The 11936-nt window shown below is 53.9% G+C and overlaps 1 protein-coding gene across 2 annotated transcripts in view; it reads left to right on the top strand.

Annotated features, from left to right (window-relative positions):
* Nucleotides 1–11936, top strand: part of WWC3 (WWC family member 3) — a 71627-nt gene that overhangs the window by 53674 nt on the left and 6017 nt on the right. For both annotated transcript variants that reach the window (XM_059384791.1, XM_059384790.1), the window contains exons 14-19: nt 516–708; nt 1795–1962; nt 2310–2461; nt 3297–3462; nt 7243–7407; nt 10024–10116. In XM_059384791.1, the coding sequence (XP_059240774.1) occupies nt 516–708; nt 1795–1962; nt 2310–2461; nt 3297–3462; nt 7243–7407; nt 10024–10116 (937 nt within the window). The remainder of the gene's footprint in view (nt 1–515; nt 709–1794; nt 1963–2309; nt 2462–3296; nt 3463–7242; nt 7408–10023; nt 10117–11936) is intronic.

Below are 11936 nucleotides of genomic sequence, written 5' to 3'. Positions count from 1 at the left end.
AGGCCTCGGGAGCAGCCCGGTTGTCAGTGGCCGCGGGCTCACCCTGGGGTTTTGCCCACCGTCATGCTGTACTTTGCAGCTGGTGTTTGCGCTTCTCGTTTGTTCCGTGCTGGGGGTGGACAGGGCGGGAAGCCCGGGCTGGTGTGAGCGGTCTTGGAGGCCAGGCACGCGGAGCTTGAAGAGGGAGCCAGGAGGCCGGGAGAGATCAGTGCAGGTGGCTTCCCAAAAAGCCGGTGAAAGCAGGACCTCTGTTTGACTCCTTCCAAAGTCGTAGCTCCTGACTTGTAAGCCTTTTTCTTCGAGAGCGTTTCTCCCCCTGGTCTCAGGGGGCACGTCAGTCCTTGGACTTACTCTTAGTTGAGAAAGGACCTTTTCCAAAAGACTTAAAAATTCTGCCCTTGGGCATCCGAACAGGGGAATGCGTATACACATACATGAAGTTTGTGCACTGTATCACACAGACCTGTCCGGAAGTGTCACGTCTCTGTTTTTTTCTTCCTTCTCTCTGGTTCCAGACACATCCGAGTCTATCTGCCGCCGATCGACTCTGGCACCCCGAACACTTACTGCTCTAAGGCTCTGGAATTCCAGGCCCCCCTGGTATTTAATGAAATTTTCAGAATCCCTGTGCATTCAAGCATGTTGACGTTGAAGTCACTGCAGCTGTACGTGTGTGCGGTGACTCCGCAGCTGCCGGAGGAGCTGCTGGTGCGTCCTTCCCTCCCTCCGCCGCCCCTCCCCTGCCTCTCTTTGTGTCCCGACAGTCTTCGTCTCTCTCCCGCCCCTTCTCGTCTTGTCTTTCTGCCTTTCTTTTTGGTCTTTCGATCTTTCCTGTTGCTCCATCTTTTGTCCTTTCTTTGGTTTGTCTTCTTTGTCTGTCTGTCCACCCTTCTCTCTCCTTTGTCTCTGTCTCTGCCTCCCTCCATTCCTTCCCGGCTCCCTCCTACCCCCCTTCCTTTTTCCGGTGGTGGGCTGCTTAGAAATTGCCCTGTGAAGTGATCTCTGCAGCTGGGAGTACAGAAAGGGATTTGTCTTGCCAAGTATGCTTTAAATATAGTAACTTTAAATATATTATCTCAACTAACCCTTGCAAGACTTCTAGAAGACCCCCATTTTCAGTTGAGGGAACTAAGTAGGGTTGAAAAATTGGGCAAATAAAAAATAGAGGATGGTCGGTTAAACATGAATTTCAAATAAGCTGTGGATTCTTTATTAAGTATGTCCCATGCAGTATTTGGGACATACTTACACTGTACAGAAATCCATTGTTTATTCGAAATTCACATTTACAGGCTGCTCTAGGTTTTACCTGGTCCTCCTTGAACTAGGAGTACGAGCAGCTTGTGTTCAGTACCCCAACCACGCCCTGTATGGGGGCGTGATCCATCGTTTCTTTGTGAGGTTGGAATTTCTCCCCTTGGTCTCACCCCTCGGCAGTAGAATTAGATGGTGGAGTTCAGCCAGCCCTCTCTTGTTTCCGAAATCTCCGAGTGATTCCGCAGCTCATCAGTGGGTGGACCCTGAGCCTGACCTCCCCTCCCCCAGGTTGTCCACTCTCGGCCCCCATCCCCCTCCCGGCACCTCCCCACGGGGCTGAAGCAGTGGCCCGGGAGCCTCCCTCAAGGATACCCTCTGTTACCACTTTCATTTCACTGCAGTCCTTTGGAGAGCAATGACACATTCTGTGTTTCCGGTTACAAGGTTACAATCGAAGGGCAACCCTGATGTTTTATGAGATTCCCCTTGGTTGTTAAGGTGAAATCATTCTGCTTTTTTTTTTAAACACCCTTGCAGGGCATTGCTCAGATCAACCTGGCCGACTACGACGGGTCCAGCGAAATGCAGCTGCGCTGGTACGCGGTGCAGGTGTTCAGCAGCTGCGGGCCACCCAGGGCAAGGGAGAGCGAGCGGCTGGGGGCTGCTGCTGGGGACCCGGCACAAGCTGCCACTGCCGGGAAGACGGTACGTGTGCCCTGTCGTGCTGCGGGCACCCACTGTCACAGGGGCTTTGTCTCTCACGAGCCTCTCTGCGCGCTTAGCATGGAAGCGCAGCAGTGCCCAAGAGACAGGTTCAAGGGAAGGCACAGGAATGGGAGGTTTCGGTGTGTATGGCCGTTCACGGCCGTGGCTTTAATGTAGACGAGCTAGTGATGGGGGGGTGACGCGTTGGTGGTTTTAAAACTTGAGCCCTCAGAGCTGCACGAGGTGGCCCGGCCCTGTCCCGCTGGCACGGTGGGCACCCCTTACCCCTGGAGAGTCGCGGAGGGTGGCCAGCCCGGGCTCAGGCGCTGACCTTGTACCCCCTGCAGGATGCGGTGACGGCGCTGCTGGCCAGAACCACAGCCCAGCTGCAGGCCGTGGAGCGCGAGCTGGCCGAGGAGCGGGTGAAGCTGGAGTGCGCGGAGGACGAGATCCTCGAGCTGGGGCGGAAGGAGGAGCTGGCCGAGGCCGTGTCCGAGAGGTACCGGAGGCGGCCCATTGGCCAAGCCTTGACTCGGCGGCGGCCGCTGTGCAGTGGGGGCGCCACACAGTAGATGGGCCACAGTAGATGGGCCAGTGCCGCGAGGGAATGGACTTCTGTCCGATCCCTTCTGGAAGCACCTTGGTACTGCTTTACTTCCACATTTTCCACGAAGAGCGTCCCATTTCCAAAGCTTCCTGCTGCTTCTGAAGGGCTTTGCCTGAATTTACTGCAGGGAGGGAAGTGCACGGCCGAGGGCTAGAGTGTGGTACTCAGCGGCTGGCTGGATGCCGGGCGGGGGTGGGGGAGGCTGGGAGCGGGGGCTCAGGGTGCTGACCTTGGGTGCTAGAGACGCACAGGCCCTCTTACTGAAAGGCCTCCTCACGTCGTAGCCCCTAGAGAACAGGCCCTTTGACCTGATGAGAAGAGTGCCTGTGTGCGACCACCGACCGCGCGTAGGTCTCGCTGGGTGCGTCTGCGGCAGGGTACCTGGTCCCGTGATGTCCTGTTTCCCCAGTTTTGTAAGAAGTAGTATCTTTTGTTTTTGTGACACGTCCGTCCTGGCGAGAGGTTTTTACCAAATTCAACGGTGGTTACACAGAATGTTTTATGTATGGGATGGGGAGGAAGGGGAAGATCCACAAAATGCAAAACAGGAAATCCTGGAGAGCTGTTACCATCGGTTCCACTCACCCCACACTAGTAAAGTTCACAGGAGAATCCCTGATAAAGGACAGAGGGCAGGGCGGCCGGAGGTAGTTGGGGAAGAAAAGAGGAAGGGGCAGAAGGCCACCTTGACCCACACGCTAGGGGCTTCGGCAACGTCTGTCTGCAGGAGCTGGCAGGCCGACTCGGTGGACAGCGGCTGCAGCAGCTGTGCCCAGACCAGCCCCCCGCACCCGGAGCCCTGCTGCGTGGGCGGCGACCCCCTCCACGGACATGCATTTGCTGGCCAGGCCGACCCTTTCAGCCCCGAGAAACTTCAGCCCCCACCTCTGAAGGTGAGTGGAAAGGCTCAGGGACCTTTTGGGCCCCCCCCCCCGGTGGTCTGCCGCCCAGCCCCAGGCACAGCCCTGGAAGGAGGGCATGTGTGCCCCCCACCCCCACGAAACAGGAGGGGATGGGTGGAGGAGAGGGACCAGATGAAGCTGACCGGCTCCGACCTGAGAGCAGAACGAGCAGAACGCCACGGCTTACCTTCAGTCTCTCCCTGTGACAGTGGCTGTGGGGGCGCTGTGGCTGTTGGATCAGAGGGCTGTAGCCCAGGGGCATTTCTCGGAGAGCCGAGGGAGAGAAGGGAAGGGCCTAAATCTGTAGATGGCTTAAAATGGGCACAGCAGGTACCGCAGAAACGTCCCCGACTCTGAGTTGAAAAGAAAGAACAGCTTCAGCTAGAAAGGGCAGATCGGGGCTCCGTGTCGCCCAGTGGTGACCCGCTCCCGTCTTCAGCGCCCCACACGGCTCAGGGGGTCTCATGTGTCATCGCTTGGGCTCCCGTCTCCTCTCTTTGCTCCCCTTGCGACGTTAGGCACTGTGAAGTGGCCCTTGGCCCGTCGCCCCTTCTGTTCACCCGATCTTAGCTGTGCCCAGGGACATGTTTTCAGTGAGGATGTCTTTCACGTTTGCCGTGACAGATGTCTAAGGAAGCCTGTGAGGTTGGGAGACACTACCTCCGTGCTCTGGGGACAGTTTTCTCCCAACCCTTCAACTCCTCGAACCGTTTCATCATCGTGCCCCCCACTGTTACCCCAAAGCACAAGTCCCAAGAGACATGGTGTCCGCTTCCCAACCGCACACGTGCGGCCGCTCTACACGAGCGGTTCTGTGGCCCGGTCTCCCAGTGGTTGCTGGGGGTCAGCGTTTTAAGACCCTTTAAAGTGCGGGCTCGAACGGGGGAGGAGGCTGTGGGCGGTGAGTTTGGTGTGCGGTCGTCAGCCCCGCCGCCCAGCCCCGATTTTAATTTTGAAATACTTCAAACCTACAAACTGCTTGAGTAATGGAACAAATACGCATACGGCCTTCACCGGAACTCCCTGGCTGTTCGTCCTTGACCGCATGCTCTCTCTGCATGTGCACGTGGGCGGGCGCGGGGCAGTGTAGATGCGGCCATGAAGAAAATGAATGGGAAATCCTGCCCTGGTTGGGGGTGGGTGGCAACGCCATCACTCAGCAGACACAGCCGTGCTTGAGACGAGGGCTGCTGGGGGACGGGATGGTAGGCAAGTGCGGTTTGCGTTTTTAGAAAGATTTCCTATTTTAGAAGGGGTTTACATTTAGAGATAGAGATTTGCGGGGCGCCTGGGTGGCTCAGTCATTAAGTGTCTGCCTTCAGCTCAGGTCATGATCTCAGAGTCCTGAGATTGAGCCCCGCATCGGGCTCTCTGCTTGGTGGTGAGTCTGCTTCTCCCTCTCCCACTCCTCGTTCTGTGTTCCCCCTCTTGCTGTCTCTGTCTCTCTGTAAAAAAAAAAAAAAAAAAAAAAAAAAATATATATATATATATATATATATATATATATATATATACACACACACACACATACAGATTTGCATTTATATTTTATCTATTTATTTTTAAAGAGATTTTATTTATTTATTTGATAGAGATCATAAGCAGGCAGGGAGGTAGGTAGAGGGAGACGGGGAAGAGACTCCTTGCTGAGCAGAGAGCCCGATGCCGGGCTCCATCCCACGACCGTGAGATCATGACCTGAGCCGAAGACAGAGGCTTAACCCACAGAGCCACCTAGGCGCCCCTGCATTTATATTTTAGATCAGGATTGTGAAATGGTGCAGCCTGTATGGATAAAAGTATGGAGGTTCCTCCAAAACTTAGAACTGCCGTATGATCCAGTAATCCTACTTCGGGATATATATCCAAAAAAGTTGACCTCGGGGTCTCCAAGAGATGTTTGCACACCCTTGTTCCTAGAGATAGAAGGAGCCCAGTATCCATCGTCAGATGAATGGATAAGGAAAAGGTGGTCTGTCCAAGCAGTGGAGTATCATACAGTCTTCAAAAAGAAAGAAATCCTCTTGGATTCTACAACACAGGCAGACCTTAAAGACACTGTGCTCAGGGAAATGAGCCAGCCACCGAAGGGAGGACACAGGTTCATGTGGACAGGAAGTACGACGGTGGTCACTAGGGGACAGGAGGATGGGGAGTTGTTTAATGGGGACAGAGGCTGTTTGGGAAAATGAAGAATTTCTAGAGTTCTGTTTCCCAAGCACATGAATATATTTAACACTACTGAACTGTACACTGAAAACCGGTTCAGCTGTATTTTACATGTTTCATACAATAAAAAAGGATGAAAGGTCGTGGAAGCCTCACGGAGAATGCAGTTTTTGAACAGAAGCCTCAAGACAGGAGACCCCAGAGCCTTGTGGGGGGCTGGGAAGAGCACTCGGGTGCAGGGAGCTGCGAGTGCAGGCCCACGAGTGGGGGGCTTCAGGGGGCTGATGACAGGAGAGCAGTGAGACCAGTGTGGGGCAGGGGGGCAGGGCGGTCGTCAGAGCCAAGCACAGAGGGAGGCAAAAGGACCAGATCATGCAGGGCCCACTCCGGACTCTCCCTTTGCTCTGAGATGATCGGGAACGTGATGGGTGGTTCGAAGCACAAGGTTGACATGATCTGACTTAAGGTTTTCTGTGGATTTTTTCTTCTTTCTTTCTTTCTTTTTTTTTCTTTTTAAATTTGAGAGAGTGTGCGTGTGAGGGGGTGGGGAGCAGGTGGGGGCAGAGGGAGAGAGACTCCCAAGCAGACTCCACACTGAGCGCAGAACCCGGCCCAGGGCTGGATCTCATGACCCTGAGACCATGACCTGAGCTGAAATCAAGAGTTGGCTGCTTAACCGACTGAGCCACCCAGGCGCCCCATGATTTTTCTTTTTCTAAAATTGGCATGAAATGTACAGAAGATGAAGGGAACTTATTCACAGTGAACAGTTCAGAGGCATTTAGCATGTTCACAACGTGGGCAGCCACTGCTCTGTCCAGTTCCAAAAGCTTTCCATCATCCCGACGAAAAGCCTCGCACCTGTGAGACTGTCGCTCGCCAGCCCGTCTCCCCCAGCCCCTGGCAACCCCCGGTCTGCTTTCTGCCTAGGAATTTGCCTGCTCTGGGACCTTCCCTCTGTTCCGTGACTGAGTAGTATTTCCTTGATGGGTGTTCGGCTCTTTGGTCATCCGTCCATCCATGCACGGACGCTCGGGCTGTTTTTACCTTTTGGCTACGTGAATAACGCCGCGGTGATTGTTTGCGTGCAAGTGTTCGAACACCTGTGTTCCGCTCTCTCTGTGAACGTCTGGGAGTGGAGCTGCCGCCTCTAACCAGCTTTACCAGGCTCTCCCTCTTTGCTGGGCTGAGTGGAGACTGGAATGGGGAAGGAGTTGTGGAACCAGGGAGACCGGTCAGAAGCTTGGGGTGCCGGTTAGGCACGAGATGATGGTGACCCAAATGGAAGGCTGGTGACAAGTGGTCAAAGCATGCATCTGCACGGGGCACCTGGGGGGCTCAGTCAGTGAAGCGTCTGCCTTCGGCTCAGGCCATGATCCCCGAGTCCCGGGATCGAGTCCCACATCCGGCTCTCTGCTCGGTGGGAAGGCTGCTTCTCCCTCTCCCACTCCCCCTGCTTGTGTTCCCTCTCTCGCTGTCTCTCTCTGTAAAAATAATAAGTAAATATTCTTTAAAAACACAAAACAAATCTCTAAGTGGAGAAGGCCAGGGCCATTCGTGTGAGGCTTAAACAAGTCATGGTAATAACGAACCACTCTCTAGGTCGATAAAGAAACCAACACAGAAGACGTCTTCCCGGACGAAGTGGCGAGTCTCCCGAAGGAGAGGCCCGGCCGCAGGGCCCGAGGGTCGCCTTTCGTTCGGAGTAGCACAATCGTGCGGTCGCAGACCTTCTCCCCTGGAGCGCGAAGCCAGTACGTTTGCAGAGTAAGTTGAAATTCCTTTGCCACTTGTCTGAGACGTTTTCTTTTTTCTTACCCGCTTTCGTGTCTCGTTTTTACTGTTCATCCTGAAAGACCTGTGTGTTCCCCCAAGTGCCGGCGACCAGTGCGGCACACGGGAGCCGTGGGATCCGCGTGGCCGCTCCTTCTCGCCCCTTTCCTGTGCCTGTCGCCCTCTGGATGTCCTCAAGATTCTCACACATTTCTCCCCGGATTTTCATTTCGTGTGTGCACCGTCTCATGGTCGGGAAGCCCGGAGAATCTTTTCCACAGTGGCCTGCGGGGTAACGGGTCGGAACAGGGCGTATCCTGAATTGGGTTGAGGTTGGGAAATCAGGTCACTGAGCGGTCAGGAGTCCTGAAGTGTCGCTCAGCCCGGTCCCAGGGCGGACAGCAGCACTGAAGTCTCAGGACTCGGAGGCCGGGTTCAGAACCCCCAGCACGTAAATTCTCTGCTTGAGGGGACGGCAGGAGACAACGGTGGTTCTCAGCCAAGGCTGTGCCCTGCAGTGAAGTCATGTCGGTGCCATTGAGGGTGGAGGTGGGGCCTCCCAGAATGCTGGTGCCCAGGTCCCACCCCCAGGATTCATGGTGGTTCTTGGTGCGGCTTGGGGAGGACCCCTGGTGCTTTTGATGTTGAGAACTGCACTATGGTCCTTGCAGATAGGACCACATGTTGGAGCTTGGCTGGCAGTGGTGGTGTGACAGTGACAGGACGGATTAGGAAAGAGAAGGGAAGTTGAAGGATAAGTGGTCACGACCCAGTGGCCTGATGGGGCTGTTTGGATCAAGGAGAACTTTGACCCTTCCCACCTCTGAACTGGGGTTGTTGAAGCAAAACACCTTCCCTTGACCGGGACTGCTGGGGAGCCGGCCGCGTCTCAGTCCCGCGAGAGAAACGAGCTCGGGCATGTGTGGGAGATGAGACACCGCGAATGTGGTTCCGGGGTCCCCTCGCCCACACTCAGTTTCCGTAACTTACTAGGACCCACAGAACTGAGCCAAGTGGCTATGTTCACAGTTGTGGTTTATTACGGTGACAGGATCTAGACCAAGGTCAGCAGAGGGAAGAGGCACATCCGGCAGCGCTCAGGGAGACCTGGCGCAAGCTTCTGGGTCTCTTCGAGCGGGATTGTGCGGACGGCTCCGGTCACCCGTCCCTGCTGGGAGAGGCCGCCCGCATGGAGTGTTGCCAGCCGGGTTTTGTGGGAGGGGGTCACAGTGCTGATGGCCTGCATTCCTGACCTTCATCTCCAGCCCCTCCACAGGTCAAGCTGATGGCCTAAGGCCCCCACTATAAATCACATTGTTGGCAGAGACTGGCCTGGCCCGAGGTCCTCAGATAAACAGAGACACTCAGGACATTCCAGGGGGTTATCGGTCACTTCCCAGGAGCTGGGCAAGGACCAGACCCTTCTTGGAGCAAAGTTAATCCTGTACCTTGAGGCATAGTGGGGCGCCCCCCCCCCCCGGGGAGAACAGCAGGGGGCAGGGCCAGGTGGCCCAAGCTGCCCCCGGGCCATTTGCAGGACCTGCCTCGTTTATCCCCGCAGAAGCAAGGTGTCCCGGCGTGGCTGCCCAGGGTCCCACGAGTCAGGCTCAGGCACTCTGGCCCCATCAGGCTGTAGCTCTGTGGAGGCTTGGGCTCAACCAGACACCTGCCAGGAGGCTCTAGACCCAGGGCTGCCTTCGCGCCCCTTCCTCACCGTAGGCTGTTGCCGACCCAGCACAGAGCAGGCCGGGGTCTGCTGTGTGGCGGAGCAGGAGACCTTCCCCAGAGGAGGGTGTCCAGCTCCTGTGCTGGCTTCCATGCCCTGCGTACAAGCATTTGCAGTTGCTGCTTTTAGAGGCTTCGTCGTTTTTCTCTGTTGCTCGCGATCGAGTGAGGGGCACGGACGCTGCCGGGGCACGGCCTTCCCTGGGTCTCTGGGCTTAGCTGGCGTGGGAGAGCAGCCACGGAGCCAGGAGCCGTGGCTGTCACACAGATGCACGCTGACCCCGAAGCAGGAACCCGCCACCGGCTGTCTTGGCTCCCGTGAAGAAGGTGTTATTTCTTGTTCTCTTTAAAAGCAGACCTTTTCTCTTGATGGGCAGAGTGGCTGTTAGTAGTGTTGGCTTGTCTTACTACCAGCAACGGGTCTCTTTTTGGAAAGTCCTTTTTTCCCCAGCTCTTGGCAAAGCCAGGAATAGAGCAAGCTAGAAGGACTGAGAGCAAGTGAGAGGCGCCGAGGCCACTTCTGGCTCGGTGAGGGCTGCAGGGCCCGGAGAGTCCCTGCCGGTGCTGGCGGGGCAGGAGGCTTATTGATGCCACCCCCCTGGAAGCTTCCCACGGTTCGGGTGACATGTCATGTGAGGGACGGTGGGGGGTCGGTTTGCTTACTTGGTTTGTTCAGGTTTGTCTTTGATCTTACTTGGTAATTGAAGTAGATTTCGTCCTCGCTGAGCCCAGAAGGCTGGGTTCAAGTGCCCACCTTATCAGTGCATTCGTGGCCCCCCCCGCCCCCCCGTGAGGCGACGGGGAATCACACAGTTTGGATACACAGAGAGCATGAATAGTGCATTTCTGAGAAAGTGTTTCTAAACATCATTCTTTTTGGCACAGCTTTACCGTAGTGACAGCGACAGTTCAACGCTGCCCCGGAAGTCCCCGTTTGTCCGAAATACCTTGGAAAGACGGACCCTTCGCTATAAGCAGGTACGTGCCATGTAAACCCATATGGAACCTGTCCTTACCCTGGGAGTTGTATTACAGAACTTATATGGTAAGAGTTTACATAACATTAATTTAAAGGGAATATATTTTGTAAAAAGGCATTTATTTTCTTGTTTACCGAGGTATGATTTTCAGGAGCCTATATAATGTCCAAAATGTTACCAATATTTCTTAATTTCCTAGGATAACATCATGATCTTAGATAATTCATGATCTTTACATCTTTAAATATAATAAACTAACAGCCAACCAATCTATATGAAAGACCCTCTTTTCGGGGTGCCTGGGTGGCTCAGTGGGTTAAAGCCTCTGCCTTTGGCTCGGGTCATGATCCCAGGGTCCTGGGATCGAGCCCTGCATCGGGCTTTCTGCTCAGCAGGGAGCCTGCTTTCTCCTCTCTCTCTCTCTGCCTGCTTCTCTGCCTACTTGTGATCTCTTTCTGTCAAATAAATATTAAAAAAAAAAAAAGACCCTCTATTCTTTTCCAACAAGGGGGTACATATAGTTGAGAAATTAGTTTTTCAGCATAGGGCGGCCTTCTCCGTGGGCCTGTCCTATTGTTTCCATTTCCTTTACCCACCGAGTGTTTTCTCCCCAAGGCGTCAGTTTACAGTTTTGTTGCTTTTTGTTTGTAAGCAAGCAGTTCCTTGTCTTTTTTAGGCTAAGATTCTTTCAAAGAAATAATAAATCCAGATTTCCTTGTGGTGCCTATATTTAGAGCAGCTGCCGACTGGGAACGAGAAGAAAAGACAATTCAGCCACAAAAGTGTTTCTCAGCAGCAGCGCTGTTGACACTTCGGACTGGGTCATGGTTGTGGGGGCTGCCCTGCGCTCCCCACCCCCACTGGTGACAACCAAACTTGTCTCCCGAGGCTGCCCAGTGCCCCCTGGCGGGCCAAGTCACCCCTGCTTGAGAACCGCTGAGCTCTAACTAGGAACTGAGCAGGGCTTTTTTTTTTTTTTTTTTTTTAAAGATTTTATTTATTTGGCAGAGAGAGTAGGCAGAGAGAGAGGAGGAAGCAGTCTCCCTGCTGAGCAGAGAGCCAATGTGGGGCTCGATTCCAGGACCCTGGGATTATGAGCTGAGCCGAAGGCAGAGGCTTCAACGCACTGAGCCACCCAGGCACCCCTGAGCAGGGCTTTTTAAGTAAACTTGGTTTCTTAAGTCAGATCATGAGTTTGCGTTCCAATTCTGTATGTGTGCTGAATAGTGTTACGTGCATGTAAAAAGCCTACAGCTATCCAGCCCACTGAACAGCGCTGGTGTGGGTTAACTGCCTTTCCTGGGGTCGTTTCCCATTGGGTGGGAAGTACTGTTCTCAGCAGCACACACAAAATTCTTCTCTCATCTTAGGACTTTTCTTAAACATGGCAGGTTTGCTTACTTGAGGCTTATATGGGAAGGAAAGTTTTGATAGCTTGCATGTGGGTATGTATAATCTTTTTTTTTTTTTTTTAAAGATTTATTTATTTATTTGACAGAGAGAGATTACAAGTAGGCAGAGAGGCAGGCAGAGAGAGAGAGGAGGAAGCAGGCTCCCTGCTGAGCAGAGAGCCCGATGCGGGACTCGATCCCAGGACCCTGAGATCATGACCTGAGCCGAAGGCAGCGGCTTAACCCACTGAGCCACCCAGGCGCCCCAATGTATAATCTTGTAAACAAAGGCACCCAGATGATTTATGACATGCTTTTCCCCCTTTATACCATGGATCAGTTAAGATTTTCCAGTATATTTTTTTGACTTTTTACAGTGTGGCTGTATTTTCTGCTGGCCTTATAATTTACTTAATCTGTTTCCTCT

The sequence above is a fragment of the Mustela nigripes genome, chromosome X (assembly GCF_022355385.1).
Source record: "Mustela nigripes isolate SB6536 chromosome X, MUSNIG.SB6536, whole genome shotgun sequence".
Taxonomy (NCBI): Eukaryota; Metazoa; Chordata; class Mammalia; order Carnivora; family Mustelidae; genus Mustela; species Mustela nigripes.
The sequence above is the reverse complement of the archived record's forward strand: the minus strand, read 5'-3'. Positions and strand labels throughout refer to the sequence as shown.